Source organism: Zonotrichia albicollis, chromosome Z (genome assembly GCF_047830755.1).
Source record: "Zonotrichia albicollis isolate bZonAlb1 chromosome Z, bZonAlb1.hap1, whole genome shotgun sequence".
Lineage (NCBI taxonomy): Eukaryota > Metazoa > Chordata > Aves > Passeriformes > Passerellidae > Zonotrichia > Zonotrichia albicollis.
Genome location: NC_133860.1, coordinates 69,320,614 through 69,346,222, shown reverse-complemented (window position 1 = coordinate 69,346,222; position 25,609 = coordinate 69,320,614). Strand labels below are relative to the sequence as shown.

The 25,609-nt window shown below is 40.3% G+C and overlaps 2 protein-coding genes across 5 annotated transcripts in view; one reads left to right on the top strand and one right to left on the bottom strand.

The window, feature by feature from the left end:
* Positions 1-16,298, top strand: part of LOC102063860 (atrial natriuretic peptide receptor 2) — a 40,501-nt gene extending 24,203 nt beyond the window's left edge. For all 4 annotated transcript variants that reach the window (XM_026798005.2, XM_026798003.2, XM_026798004.2 and 1 more), the window contains 9 exons: positions 471-569; positions 1,537-1,650; positions 2,506-2,599; positions 3,407-3,494; positions 4,250-4,389; positions 7,177-7,329; positions 8,102-8,200; positions 10,433-10,524; positions 11,090-16,298. In XM_026798005.2, the coding sequence (XP_026653806.1) occupies positions 471-569; positions 1,537-1,650; positions 2,506-2,599; positions 3,407-3,494; positions 4,250-4,389; positions 7,177-7,329; positions 8,102-8,200; positions 10,433-10,524; positions 11,090-11,239 (1,029 nt within the window). In that variant the 3' untranslated portion in view covers positions 11,240-16,298. The remainder of the gene's footprint in view (positions 1-470; positions 570-1,536; positions 1,651-2,505; positions 2,600-3,406; positions 3,495-4,249; positions 4,390-7,176; positions 7,330-8,101; positions 8,201-10,432; positions 10,525-11,089) is intronic.
* On the bottom strand, positions 14,164-22,954 carry TMEM215 (transmembrane protein 215). The gene has a single exon (XM_026798007.2). It carries the CDS (start codon positions 22,551-22,553, stop codon positions 21,162-21,164), a length of 1,392 nt encoding a protein of 463 aa, XP_026653808.2. The 5' UTR covers positions 22,554-22,954; the 3' UTR covers positions 14,164-21,161.
* Positions 22,955-25,609: the final 2,655 nt, after the last annotated feature.

The following is a 25,609-nucleotide window of genomic DNA, read 5'->3' as shown; positions in this document are numbered from 1 at the left end:
TAAATGACAAACACAAAAAGTATGCACCTTGAAATTGGAAACAGATAGTCTTCATATGTAACCACATTCTCTCTGAAATAATTACATCAAGAGTTGTAGCAATAAAGACTTAAAACTACTATTTTTCCAGTTCTCACAGTTTGTGATAATAGACTAATATAGTCCTTGTGCTCTCCTAAAAGTTTCCCAATATCTTGCCAGATATTCATTTGTTTCAAAAGTTGTTTATGTCATATAAACACTAAGATTAAAGCCTGTCAGCCATTAAAAACTTTTAGAAAAGGTGACCCATTTTAGACTGGGTTATATATTTTTTTATCCTTTCTTTTCCCTTGTGCTCTTAAAAAAGCTGACTTAGAAGTGATAGGGAAGATGTTATAAAATGGTGATGATAATAGTAATATATTTTCAGTGTCTGGCATGAGAACCATAACATTTGTTTCAACATTGCTTAATCTCCTTTTCTCTAGAAAGATGATGTGCATTCTGCTGAATATTCCTCGTGCCCACCTTTGGCAGAATTAATTTCAGGAAAGACTGAGAATTCTTGTCCTGCAGATTATGTAGAGGTGGGTAAAATACAATAATGTAAGTGAAGTACAAATCGCGAGTAAAGTACAACATTGCATAAAAAAATCATTTATTGAAGTGTATTTACAACATGTCATAGTAGTTTTATGGTGATATTACCTTTGATAAATATAAATAACCCAGAAATCAAGAAGCACACCTCAAACAAGGCAAAATGATAATATCTAATATCCTTAATAAAAAACCTGTATTGTAACAGTGAAAAATTCAATTGTCCCCTCCATTTTTCAGTGTAATCAATTATGGTTTTAATATTCAATCATTGATTTTTGTGCAATCTCATTTTATTGTAAAGTGTTGAATTCCATACATATTTTATGTTGGTAATATCTAGCTTACTGACAGAGAGCTTTCACATAATGAAGTCTGTCTCAGGCAAATTATGAGTTTGGTTTGTTTCTTATGCAACAAATCTTTCTCTTCAATAGCCTCAATAAAGTACACCCCCTCCCAGTTTAATTAAATCAGAACAAGATGGGGTCATCCTCATTTCAGTTGTCGTTTAAATGCAATATAATTCACCTTTGCTGGTTTGTAGCAACATAAATGTAAAAAACTTCTCCTTAGCAGCCCTGTTTTTTAATCAGAAGGTAACATTCCTAAGGGGTACTTCAGCTCTTAATCTTTTGCGAAATTTATGTACAGACAAGTCCTCTGAAAACAGTATGTGACTCCAGCAGCATAACTCTCTTACAGCACAAGACAAGAGCTTCAGCAGAAGGAACGTGCATATCTTACTCATGATTTCCCACAGCAGCATTTTCATGAACTAATATCCTTCATTCAGCAAAAGCCTGTAGAATTCCAGAAGCTTCATATCTCTCTGGCACTTCACCAGCTGCAGATAGAGCTTCACATAGGCAGTCAGCACCAAGAAAACAGAAGTATTAACTTAAAATACTGCTTGTGCCTGTTTGCTTTTCTCACTTTCTTTCCCTTCTGCAGTTAATTGAAAGGTGCAGAAAAAATAATCCATCCCAAAGGCCTACATTTGAACAAGTCAAGAAAATATTGTACAAGATGAATCCTGTTAGCCCTGTTGACATGATGATGACTCTGGTAAATTTAGCTTTTTAATCCAATCCAATCTGCTCACTTTCAATAACTTTCACCTCCATCCTTCAGGTTTGTTTTTTTGTTTTTTTTAATCTTATACCCCTTGTTTGGAAAAAATATCCACAGTTATTTGTTCAGTTCTGTTGGGGTCACTGTAGCTGCAATTCTGCTTGGAACCCTGATTTTCTTCTCATTCAGTTTTTTAACTTTCTCAATTTCTTCAGGGCTGAACATTTTTTGTCTGTCAAATGTTGTTTGCAAACTATATTCCCCCTTTCCTGTGGCCCAACACTCTCACAGTACCATGGATATAGAACCCTTGAATGCTACAAATAGCATGTTTATAAATCATTTTGAGGAGAGTATCTCAAGCTCATCAGCAGAGAAAGAAGATATCTGCCTCCAGACTATTGCCTCACACAGAGGAGGGATGCAAAAAGCAAAGCACAGACTAGCATAGCAAGATAGTTTATGAAAGCATTGTGAGTTTTTGATAAAAGTTTGAGACTTAGATACCTTTTGTTTTGTTAAGACTTTGTCTGTAGGCTGCTCTCTGCATTGGATTTGCCCCCTCAAGTTTGCATGAAATTTGAAAAACCTGAAATGGCCTTCTGTTGTCTTGTGTGTAAGCAACAACCTCAAGTCTAAATTCATAAATTTACTTGAGGAGAAACCTGATCTTTGTATTTTATGTATGTAAAAAACTTAAGTGTCTTAGGCCTGTGCCCTTTTTATCTCTGAATCTCTGAATGTTTTCAAAGCAGAATCATTCCAATACTTAAATCCTATCCAGCTAGGCATCTTTTTCAGTAAACAGATGAATTTCTGAGAAATTTTACATAGTTCTCTGTTATTTAGATGGAGAAATATAACAAACATCTGGAGATACTAGTTTCTGAGAGAACCCAGGATTTAATGCATGAAAAACAGAAGACTGATCGTCTGCTGTATAGTAAGTTATAGAAAAAAAATACTGGATATTCTTCTCAATAATAATTTTATTTCAGCTTTCTAACTACAAAAAAGAACCCTTTGATAGGTGATAATTTAATAGGTAACATTTAGCTAGCAAAGAATGAATATACTTGTTTCTTGCAAAGCTGGAAAAATATTTAGCTGCTTTCTGTATTTCCTCCCTAGAAATCAGTACACTCATCTGAGAGCTATGGCCCAAAATCCATAGTGCTCTGACTGTGCAAAGCCATTGTTGTGGCAGGCCTTTTGCATGGTTATAAATGTTGTGGAAGGGTAGTTGGCTGCTTTTGATGGCAGTGTATGTTCCAGAATTCTGTAAGAAAGGCATAAGGAGATGGGAATAGCATGTAAGAAAGCAAAAAACAAAGAGATGTGAAAGTCCAAGACAGGGGGAACAAATTAAATAAAAAAAACAAATCAGGGAAGAGATAATAAACAAACCTAACACAGGCAGAAAACATTAACAAAGAGTTCACAAAGAGAGAATTAGTAAAATCCCAGATCACACCATTAGAATATAACCTTACTCTTTCTTGAAATGTATCCATACTGATTTGTTTGGCCTAAAAGTTATGGGCCGTGTGAAGAATCTGGATGGGTTAACAGTGAGATTTATTGTGATTTCTCACATTACAGCAGAGCAGATTTTGATGCCAAGGTGTGTTTTCACCTTCATAATATTTTGCCTTTATGAACACTTTTTGTGCATTTAAACCAGCATGTTATGTTTAATATGTTCATTTATCCATGTAAAAAGATTACAATGCTCTACTTTCTACAACAGGTATGTTGCCAAAACAAGTAGCAGATGATCTCAGACAGGGAAAACAGGCACAAGCTCAAAGTTACTCAAGTGCCACCATCTTCTTCAGGTAAATAAAAGATGAAAGGTAGGATTAGAACTGTCTCCTACAGAAGAAACTCCTAGGCTTCTGGTGGAGGTGAAGCTCGTAACCAAGTACAGAATTTCTATCTAAACTGCCACCTGTTGTAATAGGTGGTTCTACAAAATAGTGTCTTTCAAAATTCTCACACTCTCTCCCTATTTTTGATTAGAATTACTTAAGTAAAAAATTACATTACTCTGGAGCTGTAACAAACAGCAGCACATCATTTTACATGTATTACACATGCATGAATCTATGTTTCATAAAATAGGTCTAAGTAAAGAATCTACCATTTAGCCTGCATAAAGAAAATTTGCCTATCCTTAGAGTCCACATGGATTTACAGTTTTAGTATTTTTTGTGTGCAGGAAACAACATACAAATGGCATGCCTTCACTTGTCATAAAAGAACAGATATCAAGTTCCCCTTTTTTTAAAATTTGTACATAAAGCAGAAGAATGCTTAGTCTGTTACAGATTTAAACTCTACCTCTCAAAATGTTTTACTGCATTGCTAAGCAAAAAAGACTTGGGTCAATCTGTCCTTTTAAATGGAAGGAAATTTTGTAAATTTAAATAAATGAAGATAAAACTATCCAATAAGAATCTTAGTGAAAGAATTATTGAAAAGAGAAAGTTGATGTAATTGCATTGAGAAATGTTTACTGTGTGTTTAAGATTACTAATTGGCAACCATTAGGACAGTGGATGATTATGCTCTTTCTGTTGTGTTTTAACAGTGACATTGTTGGCTTCACTGAGCTGTCCTGCAGCAGCACGCCATATCAAGTGGTAGATCTCTTGAACAAGCTTTATACCATTTTTGATGAAATCATAGATAACTATGACGTCTATAAGGTGGAGACAATAGGAGATGCCTGTAAGTTCCTTGAGCTGTGGACTATGATGGGGCCTGGGTCAGTATAGAGACTCCCTGATGACAAGGAAGAACAGCTGAAGGAGATTTGGAAAGCTTCTTACGACTGGGAAGACCAAATAAAGCAATTAGGAGATGAGTTCTAGCAGAGCCCTAGCAAACTTTAGGAACATTTTCCTGCATACATTTCATCATTTGTGTGGTTAACAAGTGTCTTGAATGGGGCAAATTAATGGAGTAAAATACCACTGCTGTTTATTTGATTCCTATTACTAGTGAGATATGACTTTAAGTCTTGGCAGCAGATTAATCCCAGATGGAAACTTCTGTATTACGGGAACACAACTAAAAAAATTATCTTCTACATGGGATCATACATGCCATACCCTAAGCTTTATTGTCTTTTTTGCAAAGACCTTAGCAATCTTCTTTCTCCTAATACATTGTAGGGGCTTGACTGCCTCTTCTCTTTTTCATCTTTTCTTTTGTAGGAAAATAGCTTTGTATTTGCTACCATGGCAATCTGCTGCAGATAGACTATGATTAAAATTCAGTTTTTTAAAACCTAAGGAAAATCTAACAGGGCTTTTGGAGACAGACAGAATTCCTATAAGAGATGGGGAACAAAAAAACCCACTCTTTTTTTCTCCGTGGAACTGTTGAACACATTCTTGAACATAAAATTCCTGAACAAATGCACCCCTTAGATCCCTAGAAGACCAGTTTCTTGCCCTACACAGTGTCAGAATCATAGAATATACTGGTTGGAAGGGATCCACAAAGATCATAGGGTCCAACTCCTGGCCTTGCACAGGACTATCCTCAAGAGTTATACCATGTACCTGAGAACGTTGTCCAAATGCTTCTTGAGCTTGTCAGGCTTGGTGCTGTGACCAGTGTGCTGGGGAGCCTCTTCCAATGCCCAACCACCTTCTGGGTGAAGAGCCTTTTCCTGATATCCAACCTAAACACAACCCAGGCCACTTCAGGCCATTTCCTTGGGTCCTGTCACTGTCACCAGAGAGAAGAGGTCAGTGCCTGCCCCTCCTCTTTGCCTCATGAGGAATTTGTAACTGCATTGAGGTCTCCCCTCAGTCTCCTCTTCTCCAGGGTGAACACACCAAGTCACCGCAGCCACTCCTCACAGGACTTCCCCTCAAGGCCCTTCACCGTCCTTGTGGCCTCCTTTGGACACTCTCTAACAGCTCAATATATATATATATATATATTACTTATATTGTGGCACCCAGACCTGCCCCAGCACTGCAGGTGAGGCTGCCCCAGAGCAGAGCAGAGCAGAGCAGAGCAGAGCAGAGCAGAGCAGGACAATCCCCTCCCTTGCCTGGCTGTGATGCTGTGCTTGATGCACCCCAGGACATGGGGGCCCTCTGGCTGCCTGGGCACTGCTGGCTCACGTTCAACTTCAACCAGGATCCCCAGGTCCCTTTCCTGCACTCATTTCTACTTTCCAGCCTGTCATTCGTTTGTCTGTCTGTACATCCAGGGTTGCCCCATTCCAGGAGCAGAATCTAATACTTTTCCTTCTTAAACATGAAGTTGGTGATTGCCCATTTCTCTGATTTCTCAAGGTCTTTTGGCTGGGCCTTTCTGCTTATGGGGCAATTTAGTAGCATTGGCAGACTTAGTAACCCTTCCAGTCCTGTGTCCAAGCCATTTATGAAGCTGTTGAAGAGCATGGGGCTGAGCGTGTGGAACCCCCTGGTGACAGGTCACCAGTCTGATGTCTCCCCATTCAGGCACCCCCTTTCTGCCTGACCCCTGATTCAGTTGCTCACCCATCACATAATGTGTTTATCCAGCTGTGTTCCAGACAGTTTGTCCAGAAGGATCCTGGGAGAAGCTGTATAAAAAGCTTTACTGAAATCCAAAAAGATAACATCAACTGGCTTCTCTTGATCACCTTGGTGGGTTATCCTGTCATAATAGAAAATCAGATGTGACAATCAGGGCTTTCTACTCATGAAGCCATGCTGGCTATGACCAATGACTGTGTTGTCCTTCAGGCATTTTTCATAACCTCCCAGAAAAAATTGCTCCAAAATTCTGCTGGGCACTGAAGTGAAAGTAATTTTTAATTTGTAATTTGTAATTTGCAGGGTTGTCCCTCTTGCAATTCTTGCAATTCTTGGAAAAATTCTTGAAAGGTGGCAGATTTGCCAGCTTCCTGTAGACTGGAACCTCTTAAGATTTCCTTGACCATTCAAAAAGCATTTTCAGAAATCTTACAATGACTTCAGCAGCTCTTTGAGTACATTGGGATGAATCCCATCACATGCCATAGATTTACAGGGCTCAAAATAGAGCAGCAAATCCCACATAAGTTCAGGGTTTGGTGGAGTTTATAATTCTCCAGCTCAGCACTCTAGGACCCCAGTATCCCATCATCAGTTTTTAGTTGGAGTGATTGCCTTTTTTTATAATATTTGCCCAATGACAGAAGGCACTGAACTGCCACATTTGCACTGCCTGTCCCACTTTAGCCTTACTCAGTGTAAGGGAGGATGAAGAGAGAAAGGATTGGAGGGAACAAATCTCATGTCAAAATAAGAAGGAAATACAACATTTTTCATACCTAAGGTAATTCCACACATGAGCCATTGCCCTAGCATTCATTTGTTTCTGGTTTTCTTTGCTCAGCAGGTGCAATTGTGCGTTGGGATATGAAGGAATAGGGCTTCTTCCTTTTTTTTTTTTTTTATTATAGGCAGCATACTTTAGTAAATCTATGTGTAATGGCAAAGGTTAACACATTTGCATTGTTGTGTTAAGATATGGTTGTGTCGGGAGTACCCAAGGAGAACGGGATCCTTCATGCTGGTGAGATTGCAAGCATGGCTTTAGACCTTCTGGATGTCTGCAGGACTTTTAAGATCCCACACAAGCCTAATACCCTCCTAAAGATAAGAGCAGGAATACATTCAGGTATGTTGAGAAAGCTGCAAAAGAGTCTTCTCTAGCCTTACAAATGCATCTTGTAGTGGCCATTTCCTCTCCATTAAAAATAAAGTTAATTTTTTGATACGCAGTGGAACACAACATAGAGGTCATCCCAACAGAATAATTTATTGGATGCATGGGATATTGGTACCTCAGTTTTGAATACAACATTGTAAACATCCCATAGCCCCTCTGCCTTTGATGATGTGAGTTAGAACTGCTATTCTGTGTCTGTAACCTGTCCTTATCAGCTGTTCTCTTCTCAAAACAGTGAGTTGTTTCTTGACAGTCTGATCTAGGCTTCACTGTCAGATTCCTAGCTCCCTGATTTAATTCCAATTCTAGCTCCCTGATGTGATTCCAATTCCTCACATGACTTCCCCTCAAGGCCCTTCACCGTCCTTTTGGCCTCCTTTGGACACTCTCTAACTGCTCTATATATATATATTACTTATATATGTAAGTAATACTTACATTCCCCAACTCTGTCTTGATAGACAGCCAGAGTTGGGCATGTCCTGTGCAGCCCAGCATCTGCCAACTAATCAGCGTACATTGTCTTACCAAGAAATCATATCTTCTATGTTTTAAATCACTTGTAAGACAGATTTGTAACCCATGTAAAGACAACATTGACACTCAGTCTTTATATGGTGAACAAATTAGATTTAAGGTAGTGTAGGAAGCAACCACAAGGCTGTATGACTGACTATGTGATTTATAAACACAAAATATCTTGCTTTGCATTTCTTAACAGGTGCAGTTGTAGCTGGAGTTGTTGGAACCAAAATGCCACGGTACTGTTTATTTGGAGATACTGTGAACACAGCTTCCAGGATGGAATCTACCAGTGAAGGTAATAAGGAACAAACTGCAGATGCGGTTTTAATCATCCCTGAATTAGTTCTTAAAAATTGTTAGGCTGAGTTTTGAGTCCTGACCTACTCAAATAATTCTGAATCCTGTAAAGAGGTTCTTGATTTCTGGGTCCAGTCTGCCTAGGGACAAATTATTTGAATTTTGTTCTCTAGAACAGTTTTTGCAATCAGATCCCCTTATTTCTCAAGTCTTGGGAAGGGATTTTTGTGGCTTTGAAGTTCTCTACAGTAAAAAAAGTTTGGACTAAAACAAAATGAGAGGCAAGTGGTTATGTTCTCTGTTTCTATTTGTTCCTGGCACCCAGGTGAATTTATGGTAAGAATATTTTCATTATTCCTCTTTTGCCACTGATAATTTTCTCTAATGGAGAACACAAGAAACAGTAGGATATCATGGGAGCTGTGTCTGTCTTCAGCCAGAATAGAAGATTATGTATGTGCCCTCTAGAAAGGAGTTTAAACAGAAATTTTGTGGAGGTATTCTCACTGCTTCTTCCTAAGAGATAACAGAGCTCCAAGTCTACTTAGAAAACTTTGTCTTTAGCTAACATGAACATTTGAAACTCAGACTCTGAAATATTTTAACAGATTTAGTGATTCCATGCCACAGAACCTTGATGGCTTGTTTCCTTACAGTCATGAAACGAAGTTGAGTAGTTTTATGGCCCACGTTTTAATGCATTGTAAATGAGCTAGGCACATACAAGATTCTTCAAGTTTAATTTCATGGTAAAAACAGATACTTTCAACATCTATCATGATCCCCTAAAAACAAGGAAGAAAGGTAGGGGAATGGTCCTAAAGTATGGATTTGAAACTTTTGAAAGGATTTGAAAATCACTAGCATCCATTGCTTCTCACCATTTTTATTTTTCCAAAACAAATGCTAACCTGGATGGAACACATATAACTTCATTTTCGTTTTGTCAGTCTCCCTGATAACACCATTCATGTTCCTTGTGTCATCTTATCTGAACTCCTTTAAAACTAATACCTCCAAAATCTGCTTCCATCATTCATAGGTTGTCTTTTGTTCTGTATGCTAGTCTCTTTCTCAGATGGTGCATCAGCACTATAGACTTAGAAATAAAGACAAAGTATTTATCTTTCAAGAATTTATTTTCTCTCCCTTTTTTTCAGGCCACATACATCTGAGGACCTCAAATTATATTACCAAGTTTTAACCCTGAGATCGTTGCTTTCACTAGCAATGCACACTAAAAATGCTATCACCTGGAATTTGAGTGCTAGTGTCTTGTTCTCAAGCAAGATGACAAGCTGAAATATAATGTCTCTTCAAAGAATAGTTCTGAGATATGTATCTATCTGAAACTTAGATCTCCTGATCTACAGGCAGTGTTCTAAGACTCTAAAAAACACTTAAACAAAAAAAGTGGACATTATAGAACTGTTGTTTTCTGATGTAACAAAAATCAGTTAGACAATCTTAGCCGCTCCTACTATCACCTAGGATGTTTTTTAAACAAAAAAGCATAATGATTGGCTCTGTGTCACAGAATGTTACAGGTAAAAAAAAAAAAACTTTTCTTAAATTTTTTTAAATTTTGGCAAAATTTTGATTTCAAGCAAAAGTAGAATTTCTTCTGTTTGTCCTTCTTGGTCCTTCCTCCATCATTTGCAAAAGGCAAGACAAGTGAGGTTTACATGGTTTACATGATGATAAAATTTCAACTAAGGAAAAATAACAATGTTTAAAAAATTATGGAGTTATGTTAATATCATCTCTTCCAACTGTCTTAAATTGATAGGTTTGGAGTCAGAGCAATGGTGCTGTTTCTTTAGTGTTTAGACTTTGCTGAAAACTAATTGTTCTTAGAAAGCACTGGCTCTTTATTGACCAGGAAGTAGAACAGTGTATGGTTTTCTTCACCACAGGCAGAGGATGCTCATCAGTAGCACAGATAGACAACTGTGAAGAGTACAAAAATATTGTTAGATGCAGAATGTGAAGAGTAGTGTTTGTTGACAGCCCCATATTTACCCTGAGATGCTCTCACAAACAGGCCAGGATACTGGAACTTGTGTGCAAACATTTTGAATAACAAATAACAAGGAATGGAAAGAAAGACTTGGAAAAAACCTCCAAGGGAGAGTTCATTAATGAGTCTTTAAATGTTTGACACATTTTGGGAGATGGATCTGTCTTACATGTAGCAATTGTTTAATATGATATTTACCTTTCTTTCCAGCTCTTAAAATACAGTGTAGTACAAGTGCATACCAGCTGTTGGAGCAGATTGGAGAGTATGTGTTAGTACGCCGTGGGAATTTACAAGTCAAGGTGTGTATGCAACATTTATACTCAGCTTTTCAGAGAGGAGAGTGTGAAAATACTCTGGAGTCCTTGAATTTTAACCCATGCAGTCTCCTATATTTTCTAGTCCTCTGTATTTCACAGTGCTTTGGTTAGACTAATTCTTGTACCTGAAGAGAGCATGTTCAGATTTTAAGCCAGGACCAATTCCATGTATTTGTTCATGGGACAAACCTGGTAAGTCAGAGACAAAGGACTTAGTCAAGCTTGGAAGTCCTGTATGGAACATTCACTGTCATGACTGCTTGAAATCAAAAAAGGTCCTTCAGAGATATTACAAATCATCATGTGAGTTCCACAAGAGAATTAACATAGTTGTGGACCCAGTTTTGCATGGGACTTCAAAGAATTTTTTTAACTGATATTACTGCTATTATCTTTTAAGGAAAGGTTTTATGCCTCATTTTTCCTCTATGTAAAGTGGCTGACAGGCCACATATTTCTCCTTTTGGGACTTGTTTTGAGTTGTAGTAAAAAATTATTTCATAAATAACAGATAGTTTATAACCCCATGACTAATATTCTTTCTTAGGGGAAAGGAGACATGGTGACATACTGGCTTGAAGGTAAGAAAGCTTCTGTCGCCCAGAAGGCAGTCACCAGCACTTCTGTGACTCCTCAAGATGCCAAGAGATTTTCATGTAGTCCAATACCAGGTGTCCTTCCCAGTGATCCTCTCTGAAGTTCTGCTTCCTAGTCACTCATTAACTCCAGTATCCCTTCTGCTTTCAGTCTGTTAGGTCATCGTGCTGAATTAGAAAATTTGAAAAGAGATAATACACCCCTTTGGCCTTGTGAATGTATTAGCTCAGGCTTTATTTACAGGTGTTTCTTCCAGCAGTGGCACTGAAAATATAAAAAACGCAAAAACTCATCTTAAGGAATAATATATAGAAATGGCCCACCAGCTACCAGAGCAGAAGTAGCTCCCAGTGTTACTTCTTGGTGTGGTTTAATAGGAAATGCTCAGCCAGCAGCCACCATGACCTCAAAATCAGCTGGTTGGACATTCCAGCCTGTGAGGTGCTCCCACAGGAAAGGATATGGAACAGTGTTGATGTTTAGTGGTATCATAAACCCTGTGGGCATGGTTGGTTTTGTGCTGTGAAAGGGACAAATGAGGTGTGTATTGTGTGAGGAAGCAAGATCCATCAAAAGAGAAGGATGAAAAAAAGAGCAGAGAAATTATAGTGGATACAAATTGAAACAAGAATTTGTACTCTTACTTCCATTTAATCTCCATTTTCTGGGGCATAGAAAGAGGAATTAAGAAGAAAGTCTGGTGTGTTTCCATACAGGCAATTCCTCATGACACCTGCATCTTGTTGTGGAAAATCTTGGTAGAGAAATGCAAGATGTTGTATGCTGTTGCTAAACAGGGTAAAGTTTGCTACAGCTTCTCTGTGATTTCTCTGAAAAACAGCTCTTAGCAATAGTTTTTGCTTTGACTAAAGCGGTGGTGAACCTACTGTTGCTGGTTCGCTGTCTGTCAGTGAAATCAGGCAGCCCTCTGAGTCACTGTGTAATTTAGGACACAGTTTAGGAAAGGTCATTCCTGAGCCAGCATTTCCTGTAAAGAGAGAACTACATCACTACAAGTGGAGTAATTTCTAGATGAGCATGATTCTGTGAGCATTGCTGGTGTTGGCTTTCTTCAAAGAAAATAGACTTACCTTTCAGGACTAGTCTATTTTGAAGAGTTTAGCCCATTCAAGTTCAACTGGTTAACAAACAATCTAACAGAATAAGTGAAACTGAGAGACAAAGGATATCAAGGATCAAAGCATTTCCACACCATAATGTGAGCTGCAGTGGATAAAGTTAATTGGGAGGACATGAAAAGGAAGGACTTTGAGTGACATAGCACCACTTAATCCTGCTTATTCTTCTCCGTTACCCTCCAGTCTGTCCCTGATCCTAGGTACAAGTACAAAAACAGGCATTGAGTTGCAATATTTCTGGTTTAAATTTGTGGAGTTTAACCAAGCAGCTAACTACTTGTTCATGTTTCTGTATAGCTAGCATGGCTACATAGCATAGCTACAACTTTCAAATCCAAGTGTGTGTGATAGTGATAGGAGTGTCACACTGCAGTCTTTCTTCAGCTTCTGTGAGAAGTAAATGCAGCTGTAATGATAGATGTTTCAGGGATGCCTAACAAAGATAGAAAGTTAACTACTTCCAAATTATGGGAGGTTTTTTTGAACTATACAGAAAAGATGTATATCTTTCTGAGTGAAAGTAAGTCTCAGAAGTCTGTGTATCGCAGTGAGGGACATAGACATAGCTGACTTTGGCACATGAGATCCCAACATAAAGTCCACCCAAATTTTTTTAAATCAAAATTTTTAATTAGTCTCACATTTTTTCTAAGCTTAAAACTTCCTTTATCTTGTTAAATTTCATAGTAGAAGGTATAGTACAATTACTGGTTTTGTAATCTTAGCAGAATAAACCTTTCAGTTATCAGTAGCCCAGAGATATCCTCTAATACAACTATTTCCTTTATCCAAATGGTATCTAGAAATTGTGAAACTCTCTGCTTTATGACAGTGCTTTTTGATGTATTAAATATTTTACATAATTATTTTAATGAGTTTGCACTTGTTTACATTTTTATTAAAAAGGTTGATATCCTTATCAAATGTGGATGTGACAGTGTATGCTTTGTCCATAATATTTCAGTTTTAACTCTTCTGCTTTATTTTAATGTTGTCTGTAGAATGAAAAGATTTTTTCAAAGTGTCTTATGAGTTTAAAATCTAAATAGAAACGAGTGATGAGTGACAAACGGCAAGTTTGCTGGATTGGCAGCTTTAACCACTGACAAGTCTTTGGGTAGTATTCAAGTTCTGCTGAGGACAGCAGAGACTCTTGCTGACTTCAAAGGAATCTTAGAACCTGGTAGTTTTCTATAAAAGAGGTACAGCCAGAAGAGTACCTGGGTCACCCTACCTCAGTTTTATTGTTACTTCCTGATCCTCTCCTTCAACAGAGCATCTCCCGAGAATTATTTTCTACTGACTGTTGAATCTCTCATATCTTTCCTGAAACTTCAAGCAATAGTCCTTGTTAGTGTCAGTTTGTCTGATGACTGTGATGATATGACTGACTCTGGAAGATAGAAGTACAGTAGTGAATATTACAGACACAAACAGAAGTGCCCTCAATCAACTGACAAGTATTTTAAGATTAATCTCAGGCATTTTGACAGATGTAGTCAGTGACAACAGCCATATTTCAGAGTCAGGAAAGCATTTACCAGCCTGTAAATCTGAAGTATGATAACCAGCACAGTGCTCATCTGTGAGATGCTTTAAATCCACAGATTCACATCCCAGATTTGGAACTAGTCAGCTAATCTAGCAAGCATTATTTTCTAAAATGGCACTATATACTAGAAATATGTGATGTGTTCTTCCTTTTCTTGATGATTTTATCCATGCCAGAAAATGGGAAAGCAATTACAATAATAGAGCTGAAGAAGTGAAGGTGATATGTACTTTATAGATCACTTCACAGAGTGCCATTCATTTCTACAGTCATGCAAGATAATACAGAGGATACTAAGACTCTATTCACAATGTGGTGATTTTATTGGAAAGATTGTGCATTCTGATTATTGTTTATTACAGCTCCATCTACCTGGCAGTGAGAATGCAGGCAGGAACATTAAAAAAAAATCACACAACACAGAAACTGATTTAAGAAAGTATTTTATTAGATTGATAAACCTTCACTATATTGTTTCAACTTGAATATTGAGCAACAGACTGAATAATCACAATATTTTAAAAAACCACGACAAGTAAAGCCAAAAATTCATTAATGTATTTCCAAGTGTAAAACTTCCTAGATTTTATTCAAACCATGGGCATTGGAAAAGACCGTGTTTTGCCACCAGAAGTTATTCTTTATCCCCTAGAATAGGTAGCAAACATATTTTACTTAGCTTGTTATTGGTGTGGGGGGGATCCCAATTCCAAGGTTCTTTGTTTTTTGCAAACAGAAAAGTTATCTGCTTCTTTGTACAGCCAATTAGTCAAATGAAATAATTTGTTTAAATAAAAGGGAAGTGAAATCAGGTGTCCTTTGCAAACAATGCAGGGGCATAAAATAAGAGTTGAACCTGACTGTGCAGTCAAAGATGCAGTGTCTCTTTAAGATCAATGTCTGATTAGAATGAGATTTTCCCAGCTTGTAGAACATCTCTCCCACTTACTCAGACCCCTAAAAACTACTCATAGCCCTTCCATCTGAATTGACCTCAAAAGTAGAAATCTTTGGTTTTTTTAAGAGTGTTTTTCTGGGGCTCTCCTATAAAACCTTTAAAAGACAAGGCTATGCAAGATTGTTCTGCTTATACTCCAGCTGAGCACCATCTGCGTTTCAGATAATGAGCACTTTGTCCTCCTAATTCCTCTCCCAATTCTTCCCTTCCCCACAGTATGAAACTTTGTATTGTACAATTTTATACATTCTAAATTGAAATTCAAAGATAAAATATTTTGCAATAAAATGTTCTCTCCAAATAAAATATGGGAAAATTGCTTTTCCTCCTAAGGTAAATTTGGTTTTAAATTTAAATGCACTTTCAGATATAGAAATATAAAACAACCAGAGTTTGGAAATGTGATAGAGTGGGTGTTCAGAATTTCTTTGTGTGGGAGCCCTAATGACTGAAACTTTCAAAGAACACACATGAGTCTACATGATGTTATTTAATGTCCCACAGCATAGTAACCACAGTCCTCTGGTTCACACAGGGAAACAACCCACTCCACCTTATGTTTTGTACACCATCTTTCCTCTGCACTATGTCTTAAACACATATGGGATCCTTTCTGGAACTAAATTGCCAAGACTGGATTCAACAGTTTTCATACATCACTAAGCTTGACCTGGAAGCTCCAAATGAAATATTTAGTGTTACACCTTTGCAAAATTTGCCTTGGATTTCAACAACAAAATAAGTAATTCTTACCAAGAGTGCCAAATATGAAGCTAATATAGGAGCATCCTTGTGTTCATGACTGTGCACAATTGCTGATTATTACTGCATTTCATACTAAAATAGAGTTGCGTGAAAATAAGTGTTTTGATGAGACCTAAAATCAGATCCCCGTGGTAATTTTTTCCCTGTAGTTATTGTATCATGCCTTCAGGCAGGAAAACATTCTCTGTCCCTTCTTGAGGAGCCATCTGGGTAAGCTACCAAAGATACAATACACACATGGAACAGGGCACTAAACATACTGATTTTGTGACAAGAATTCAACACAGTTAACCTGACAAAGTAATGAAATATTGTGTGTGATGCCTTTTTGGTCTCTTTTGCTTTTATGAAGCTCTCTTCTGTTCTACTCTCATTAGAACATGTACAGAGCCAGATTTTCAAAGTGTTTAACCCTTTTTTCACTCCCTGAGGAGTGAAAAGGATACTTTAGGTTCTAAAACTAAAGCTAGAAATGCATCTTTCAGAATTGACTAAAGGTTCAGGGCATTCACCAACGGTTTGGGGAAATGCTGAATGCAAAGCACTGGAAAAATTCAGATTTCAATTTCCAAGAATTCACAGGGGCCATACTGAAACACAGACAAGGAATATCTTAACTCTGCTAGAAGAACTGTGTGTTCTTAGAAAGCCACAACAGAGTTGTTCTTCTAAGAAGGTTTTTCTCCTAAACAACTGAAGGAATTTTAAAATTTCAGCAATAGACTTGAGCAGAAAAGCTGAGCAAGGTGTTGGAAAAACACCTCTGAGGAGATCTCAAATTACTATTGTGTTATGATTGTGCATTCTGTTTCCTGCCCTTGCAGACAAATGTATAGCATATATACACACACCCATCCAGGGTGCAGCTTGTAAGTAAAACCATTAAACATAAACACTTCCATGTATCTGACACAAGGCTAATCTATGCAACCCGTCTGAGCACAAAACACACAAATATTTAAAAACTAATGAAAGCTGAATCTCCGTGTCTGGTAAAGACAATAGAGCTTCTGGAATTCCAGCACCAATAGGACTGCTAAATTAAAGGTAATGCTTATCTATGAAAGTTGGCCAAGGTGTGAGAAAAGTGACTTCTCAACCCACTCTCTCTGTGGTTTAGAGCCATAAAAGAGCCCATGCCACCAGAGGAGCTGACAGTTCTCCCTGCAGGGATTGGATGTTCAGACTGGCTCAGAGTGGAAACGGGCTCAGCATGAGCTGCTTTGCAGCTGATGCCCCATGCCATGTGTCAAGACACCACCTCTAGCCTATGTATTAGGAAACTCCTCTACAAGTTTCAAAATAATTTATATTAGAAGAATTGACAGAAACCTTTCAGGACTCAAAATTTTGTTTCCTATGCCATGACTTTACTGCCAACATGCTGAGAGTCAAGGTCTTGTGTGCTGATTGTGCTCTGCAAGTAAATAGGTTGGTCCCCAGACACATGAAAATCAGGTTGCCAGTGCTTGGTGGCCTGACAGCAACCCACCTCTGACCCATGGCAAAATCCCAAGCTTGTGCTGCAAGAACTGACAATATAACTGAATGTGTCAACATAACAGCTTAGATTGGATGGATGATGTAGTGTAAAATTCTACCACCCTGGCCAAATGCAGAAGCTCACTCCGTGAAGTCTGGTATGTAGCAGCAGATATGGTGAGAGGGGGTCACAGTAGCTGTTACTCCACTAAATTACAACATAATAAATAGTTACTGGAGCCAGGACTGCAGAGAGTTTGGATCAGAGCGGGAGGAACTGCCTCTGCAAGAGTATGACACTTCTACAGAATGCAGATCAAGAACACAACACTGTCCAGAGGGACACATACTCTGAGCACACTCACCTCTTGCTTATTCAGTTCCAGGCCAAAAGAACCAGCTATTTTTTTGCACTGAGGAGGACAAAGTGCACACCGATTGAAAGTTCAAATTGTCTTATTAAGACTCTGCAGAGATCAGCTTGTATGACTAACAATGCTACTTATGACAACAGAAATTTAAACAAAACAACACAAAATTGCCTTTTGCTGATCTGCATATCATATTGTCTCTTAAAAGAAGATAAACTACACTGTGGCACTATGATAAATACTATTCCAAAAAGAAAGTTTATATATCTTAGGAAACTTCTCTAAATGTCCAAATTACTGTTTTCCATTAAATGCTTTATGCAGCCTGCCACTTTAGGACTAAAGTGGTTCACATGTGGTTCACAAGACATTTATCCCCCAAGATATTTATCCCCCAAACTGAGCCCTCCTACAACTTCATGCATTGTTTGGAAGAGAGCACTGAGAAGAGAAGTGGGACTCTGACCTGACGGTTTTTTAATGTAGCAAGAACAGAAAGAAGCTCTCATCTCTGGTCACAGCTTGGAATCACACCTCAAGCTGTGGTATCCTTAAGCCAAGTTCAGACTAGAAGCTGCCTCTGAAAAGCAAAGTGATTATTCCTCCTTGTTCTAAGATCAGCACTGGTACCACAGGTTCTAGTGTCCACTTGAGCTGAATGAAAATAAAATCCCAGGTGCTCTCTGATCTGGGCGTGTTATCTGCATAAAAAATTGGAAAATGATGTAATGATGTCTGTGATGAAATATGCATTCGATTTCTACTGGCAAAACTATAAAAAGGTCACTTTATTATAAAATAAATAGAACCAACAGAATCGCAAAACCCCCAAAACAACAAAACCAAACAAAACCCAAATATTAATACCTAACCCCCCCAAACAAATAAAAAATCTAAACCTCTTTCATTTTCAAATTTTAAAATCCATATTTTTAATGCCCAAATTAATCGATTTCTATTTCATCCTCTATTAAATCAGCAGGGAACAAAACAGAAAAATAAAGAGGCTTCAGAGGCAGTACCAATTGATTTCTCTAATTTCAAATTCTCACACTTTCAATAAACAAATCTAGAGGATTATGGTATATTAACCTAAAAATATTGCTTAAAGTTGTATTTTATTGTGAAATCTTAGCCGAATGAATGGAGGGATGACATTGCCTGTAAACACTAAATTTTAAACACTTTTTTTTAACCTCTTTCTATATTGTGAGAAGTTTTCACTCTCATTAAACTTTTGTTGAACACAAGCATTGTCTTGTTTTTACACTACAAATGGAATAAAGCACGATACAGATCTGCATGTCTGTATATCAAGTTATATATTTACTATTCCATTTGTCACTAGAGTTAGCTGTCGTGTCTTGAAAAAGCCCATGTAACTTTTGACAGAGAACATCTAATCCTAGACAAAATGGAAAAACTTGACTTCTTCCTATATATATATATATATTTGCAGAACCGTACAAATCTAGGTTCCCAGTGGGCTGGTGCTCTCTTATGCAAGGCAAGTGATTACTCACAACCCTGTCAAAGGCAGCAGGCAGGACCCAGTAGCCTGTTTTCTCATGGTGGGTCTGATCTCCAGGGATGCTGAGCACCCCTGGGCATGCAGTGAGAACCTTCCCCTGCTCTGCTTAGAAGCAGAAAGCAAAAGACCCTGTTTGTCATCACGTTCATCAGCAGTGTTTTATCTGTTGGCTTCACAGGTCATGAAACAAGAGTTCCTGGTGCCACAAAAGACTTGCTCTGCACATTGCAGAATCAGGTCCTGCAGTGACTAAGCCTAAGCAGAAGGCAAGCTGCTGACAACAACTGAGTGCTTTTATGAGGAAGTTGAACCTGTCAGGGAGAGGGTCTTTTTTTGTGGAATTCCTTTCCTCATTGGATCAAACCCGAACTGCACAGAGTGCAGGTGTTCATTTATTACCACAGTACTGTTGCTGCATGCCTGAGCAGCACAGCTGCCTGCAACCACCTATTCAGAGTTTCTGTCTGACTTCAACTAGCAACTGTTTTTTCATTTATCATAGTAGTATCCAGATGCCCCACCAAAGCCTGGCAAAAGGGTTAACATCTTATTTGGTCTGAAAGACAACAAGCTAGCCAGAAAATTGTTTCCTTCTTCTGGAAACATGTTCAGAGACTCACTGTCTGTTACAATTTCACATAAATTTCTCAACAAACAAAGAAATACACACATTAGTATATGTATAAAATTTACATTCACTTTCCAAACAATTCCATGGGCAGGGAAAGCCTCATTTAAGTGCAAAATTCCTCTTCATTTTCTACACAACATCTCAGGTTGCTACAAATTATTTATTTCCTACTCTGGTAACTCAATGCATTTCTCTGGTACAACCTATGGTTCACAAAAATATCTAAGTAGGAGCAGCTATTAAGATTTTCACCACACAGGAACTTTTTGGTGTTCTGGGAGTTTGCTTACAGGAACTGGGGCTTTGTGAGATGTTAGCAAATTACTCTATGCTTCAGCAACCGTTACCCTAAGACCTGAACACCGAGAGTAGCTGCTTTGCGTGCACATTATGTTACACCACATCTCTGTTCCCTACACCTCCGAGGTCAGGTAAGATGTTTATGCACAGCATGGAACACGCAACTTAGAGCTGGACAGAATAGCCAGGTTTGTATTTCAGTATGTAAACTGCAGGCTCAGAATTTGAATGGTTAATCTTCATTACCCACTTCACATTTTCTTACTATGTATCCATAAGCTGTGAAAAAACCATCTGTCGGTCAGGTCCTCTGTTCCCTTCTCCCAGCAAAGCATGGCTTTGAGACCCCTGAGTGGACTGTCACCATGCATTCCCCATACAGAAATATCTGGCATTTTAGAAAAGGCACAAGAAAATGGCATTTTCAGAAGAGTCAGATCCCACTCAGAACATAACTCACAGAAGTCTGTTCCTGAAGTGATTTTTGAGGTACTGAAATATATTTTAAAGACCTGAGTTCACTGACATCTGCTCCTAGTCTCTGCAAGAACTGTGTCCTGTTCATGTTGCATTCTCCTTGTCAAGTGCATACTCTAAAATCCAAAAGTATTAGAAACATTCCAGTGAACTCTAGACCAGTGGAAAATTAAGCTAACACATCTATGTTCGCGCTATTGATGAAGGGTTAGTCTTTGAAAACTCTCCTGAGCCTATACGGTTCCTAGGAGGCTTTCAGAAGAGCCCACAGGGTCAGGACACCTATTCCTTGACACAAAGGCAACAAAAGTCCAGCAAGGACAAAGGGAGACAAATGATTTCTACACTCCCTGACATCAGGCAGCTATAGGAGTTCATGCTGACATCTCTCAATCCCTCCCAAAATGAAGTGACAATATTTCAAAAACTTATTCAGCCATAGAGCAGCACATTCTTTCCTACAGTCAGCTCCAGAGTTTCATTCAGCTCTTGATCTCAGCTGACAGCCACTGCTGCCCTCCTGCCAGTGTGCCTATCGGCTTGGGCAGCAGGAAAACAAAAGAGAGGGAAAGGGAGAAAAGAAAATTAAAATAAAATTTCTTTTTTTCCAAAAATGAAAAATTGAATTCTTTAACCTTTAAACATGCTTGTTTACTTACAGAAAGCGTACTTCAGGCACAAAAGGTTTGAGTATCAGTCACATACCACTTTAAATTGAAATAGTATCAGGATTGTCCCATGCAGTCAGCTATATTATCCCCTATCAAGAAGCTGAAGTTGCAGTTTTTGTATACATATACATAAAGTATGCATCTTTCACACAATGGTCTCTTGGTCTGAATTGACTCCAGTGGGGTTTATGTAACAACAGTACCTGTCATAAGGGCTGTTATCCTTGTAAGAGCAGACAATGACACTATCTTTAGGAGCCACAAAAATGTTGTCTTCAATGTCAGGGCAAGGATTGCTGTCCCTGCTGGGAGAAGAGCTCTTCTTCTCCAAGGCACTGTATGTGGAGCCGTCTCCCACGAACACGTTCTCTGGCATCTCTGGGTAACAGCTCTCCAGGTATTTCAGCATCTCCTCCTGCTCCACCTTTTTGGTGAGGCTCTTGCACTCTGCCGTGGCAGCGGCGGCGGTGCTGGTGGTGCAGATGAACACGGTGTCCTCTCCCCTCAGCCCTCTCCTGTCCTTGCGGTAAGCTTTCCTGGCCAGCTCGTCACAACTTCCCTTGCCAGACTCCAGGTCGGAGGGGGTCCTTAGCAGCTCCAAGACATCCCGGTCCTTGACTTCCTTACAGCACGGACGCATGTTCTCAGGACATTTGGTGCAGCCGTCGGTCTTTCTGGTGAGGGCGATGGCGGCGATGCCCGGCAGGCAGATGGCCGGCCCGATGGCCAGCAGCGGGATGTCTCCCAGGGTCTCTCCCTTGATGCCAGACACGGTGAACATGAAGCCGAACACCAGAAAGACGCTGACCAGAGCCACCACCAGCCCCGTCCGGGGGTTGATGTCGTCGGGTCTCAGGGTCCGCGCCATCCAGCTGGTGCGCACGGGGACGCTTCCCTCCACCGGAGCGCCCCTCGGGGCAGGGGACAGGCGCTCCCCGGCGAGCTTCCGAAGTTTCCCGGGCAGCGAGGCACGGAGCACCCCGACAGCCGGCGCCGCTCGGCTTCCCCTCGGCGGATCCGCAGACGGAGGGCGGGCCGGGGCCGGGAGCTGTCCTGCCTCCTGCCTCCTCCCTCGCTCCCTCCCTCCCGCGCTCGTTCCCTCGCTCCCCGGAGCCGGTCGGAGCGGCTCCCCCGCCTGCGGCCCCGCCGAGCCCTCCCACGCCGGCGGCGGGCGCAGGGGGCTCAGGCCCTGCCGAAGGCCGGGAGTAGAGAGGCCGGGCGGCTTCCAGCAGCAGCGGCCGGGAAGACAGCTGCCGCGGGGGTTCACCTGCCCGCTCTCCGCCTCCTCCTCCTCGTCCTCGCCCGGCCCCTGTGCCGGGGCCCCGCACAGCCGTGAGTACGCGCTCCGCCCGGCGCGGGATGCTGCGCGGCCGGCGCGGGGGCTCGGCGGGATCGCCCCTACCTGGTGGCCGCTGCTGCTTGGCCGGCCGCTGCTGCTTGGCCGGCTGCTGCCGCCGCCCCGGGCAGTCTTTCCCTCTTGGGCCAAGGGGAGAGGAGCCCCGACGGGCGTCCTGCCTCGGGAAGCCGGCATGTGCATCCTCCGCACGGCCCCCGCACCTAAAGCGGCTTCTTCGGTGAGGACGGGACTTGCGAAGTTGTTGAAATGAATTGTCTCCTGGGCAGACAGAAGTCCTGCCCCGAGTCTTCTCCTGAGTCAGGCACCTGTGGAGAGCAAGGCTTCAGGAGATGCTCTGCGGCAGCTGGATTTCATCCTGAAGGTGGCCCTTAGGGAGAAAGCCTCTTCTGGTGTTATTCCCTCCCCAAGAATGAACATAAATGTTGGGATCCCTCGGTATCCATGGCCTGCCGATTGTGATGGTGACGTTCTGTCCCTGTGATTTGATGCACTTCGGTGATGGTAATTTGAAGTAAGCACCACCAGCTGAATGAGTATAGAAAAGGATCTCAAACAGGTGGGAATGGGAAAGGCAGCAGCATCTTCAGGCAGGTTGCCAGTGATACAAAAGAGTAAATGCTTTCACCTGGGGCAGAGATACTGGGAGACAAAAAGGAGTGATATCAGAAAGCTTCCAAGAAAGTTAATGTAACAGAAAAGGACACTCGGAACTACAATTTTGAAACCAAGGTTTCTTTAAGTTTTCCCATTAACATGATTAATTTTCCTCGTACTACAAACTTGGAAAGCTCATAGAAGACAGTTTAGAAAACACTCAGAAATTTCTCAGGTCATGAAAAGCATGTGTTTTATTTACCCCCCCATACACTACAACATCAATAGAGCACCTCTGTCCTGTAGATTTCAAACTTGCCTTGCAGAGACCTAGTCCAAGAATATAATTTTGCAAGTGGGAACAACTCTTGCCTTACAGGACACTTTGTAAATGGGCTGTCAAGTTATAGTATTTACTGTTTCATTTGAAGGATGAGTAAATGGCAGTAGAAGTACACAGTGGGGAGAGTTTTTTAATCAGTGGCAATGATCTGGGTTTGAGCTTAAAAGTTCGTAATGGACCATGATCACTATTTCAACTTGTCCTCCAGAAAATTGTCCAGTAAAATTCACAATGAACCTCTCACCTGTTGCAGAGTGGGCTGAAACAGGAATGTTTGGACTCTGTTAGAAATACCTTTCTTGACTGAAAGATTTAAAAATCAAAACCTTCCAGCCAGCACAAGTTAATTTCTACTTTTGCCACTGTGCAGGATTTAATAGTATGAGAAATGACAGTAGCGTTCTCAGCTCCTATTTTCCAGAGTGAAAATTTGCTTTTCTTTCCATCTGCTGTTATTTAGACACACAGCTTTTATGTCCTTACTTAGGAATTAATAATGCCTTTTTTTATCCATCAGCAAGATTCTGGATGAAAGGAAGTGATTAACCTTCAGCAAGCCTGTCCCACAGAACTAAAATGTTGTAAGTTATGAAGTTATGAAGCTATGAGTATGTTGGTAACTAATGCTAATGAAAGCCACTGTTCCTGCCCCTTGACCTTCCTTCAACTCCCCTACTGCATTTGGATAGTTTTTCAAAAAATTGGAAATAGTCCTTTTGTTGAAAAACAAATTATGATGCCTGGGAAAAAGCAATTACCTGAAGCTGTACTCATCAACAGTCCTTCAGAGATAGAAAAAGGACACAGAAATGTAAATATTAGTGGCATTTGTGGAGGGGAAAATTGCTGTAAGAGCTGAAGTACATGTCAGAGTATCTAACAGGAATAAAAATGGCCCTTCAAATTTAAGCGACAGGCTTACTGAGATGGAAGAGGGAACATCTACTTTGGAACAGAAAGCTGTTAGTGGACAGAAAAACACAGAAAATGTCAGGACAAAGGTGGAACTAAATGTCTTCAATTTGTCCCTTTGTGAGTGATTTCAAGACAAGATTGTATGCTTCCAGCAGGAGGGGATAGAAAGGGAAAACAATCACCCAGTTCCAGGAAAGCATGCCACGATTGTTAAAATTGTCTTCCCAAGGTAGAAATCAAGAGATCAGCAAGTGCCACTTAACACAACTGAGCAACAATGCAAATGGTTGCATTTTCTATCCTGTTCATGACTAGAGAAGAAAAATGACTCCTTTGAGGTGAAGTTTCTGTTCCAGTGCTGTGCACAAAAATTAGGTACTCAACCATGTTTTTACTTCAGTTTTCAATGGCAACCTCTCTTCCCCCCTCTTGAGTGGATGGGCAACAGGATGGGGACTGAAGGAAAAAAGTGCTCTCTACTGTAATAGATCAGGGTTGTGATCACCTGAAGAACCTGAACATACGTGTCTATGGATCTGATGAGATGCTGTGCTGGTTTTGTCTGGGGTAGAGTTAATTTTCTTCAGAGTGGCTGGTATAGAGCTGTATTTTGTACTTGTGCTGAACACAGAGCTGATAATACAGAGATGTTTTTGTTATTGCTCAGCAGGGCTCACACAGAGCAAAGGCCTTTTCTGCTGTGTGTTCTTGCATGCTGGTGAGGAAGCTGGAAGGAGACACAGCTGGGACAGGTGACCCAAACTGACCAAAGGGATTTCCAGGCCATGCAACTTCAGGCTCAGGACATAAAGTGGGGTGAAGAAGGAGGAAAGCTGGGACATTTGGAGTGATGATGTTCATCTGCCTAGGTCTGTCAGGTATGATGGGGCCCTGCTCTCCTGGAGATGGCTGAACACCTACGTGCCCATGGGAAGCAGAGAATAAAATCCTTGTTTTGCTTTGCATGGATTTTAGTGTCCCTACTAAACTGTCTACACCTCTACCTATGACTTTTCTACCTCTTACCCTTGTGATTCTCTCTCCAATTCCAGTGGAAGGGGGGGGGTGAGTGAGCGGCGGCTGGGGCTTGGCTGCTGGCTGGAGTTAAACTGTGACAGATGATTCCTGAGTCCCAAAGGAATTACATTGCATAATTGCCAAGCCAATCTCCACGGTAGTCGAAAAGTCCTGACAGTCGGGTGAAGTCCCAGGTGATTAGAAGAGTAGAAATATTGGACCCACCTTTAAAAAAGGTAGGAAAGAGAACTGTGAACCACTGATGTCTCAGCCTCCCTGGACTGACATTTCCTATTAAAAGCTACCCAGTAGCTATCTAAATTGTCTAGAGAAGGATTTGATGGGTGTGCTGTTCAGTGGGTAAGGA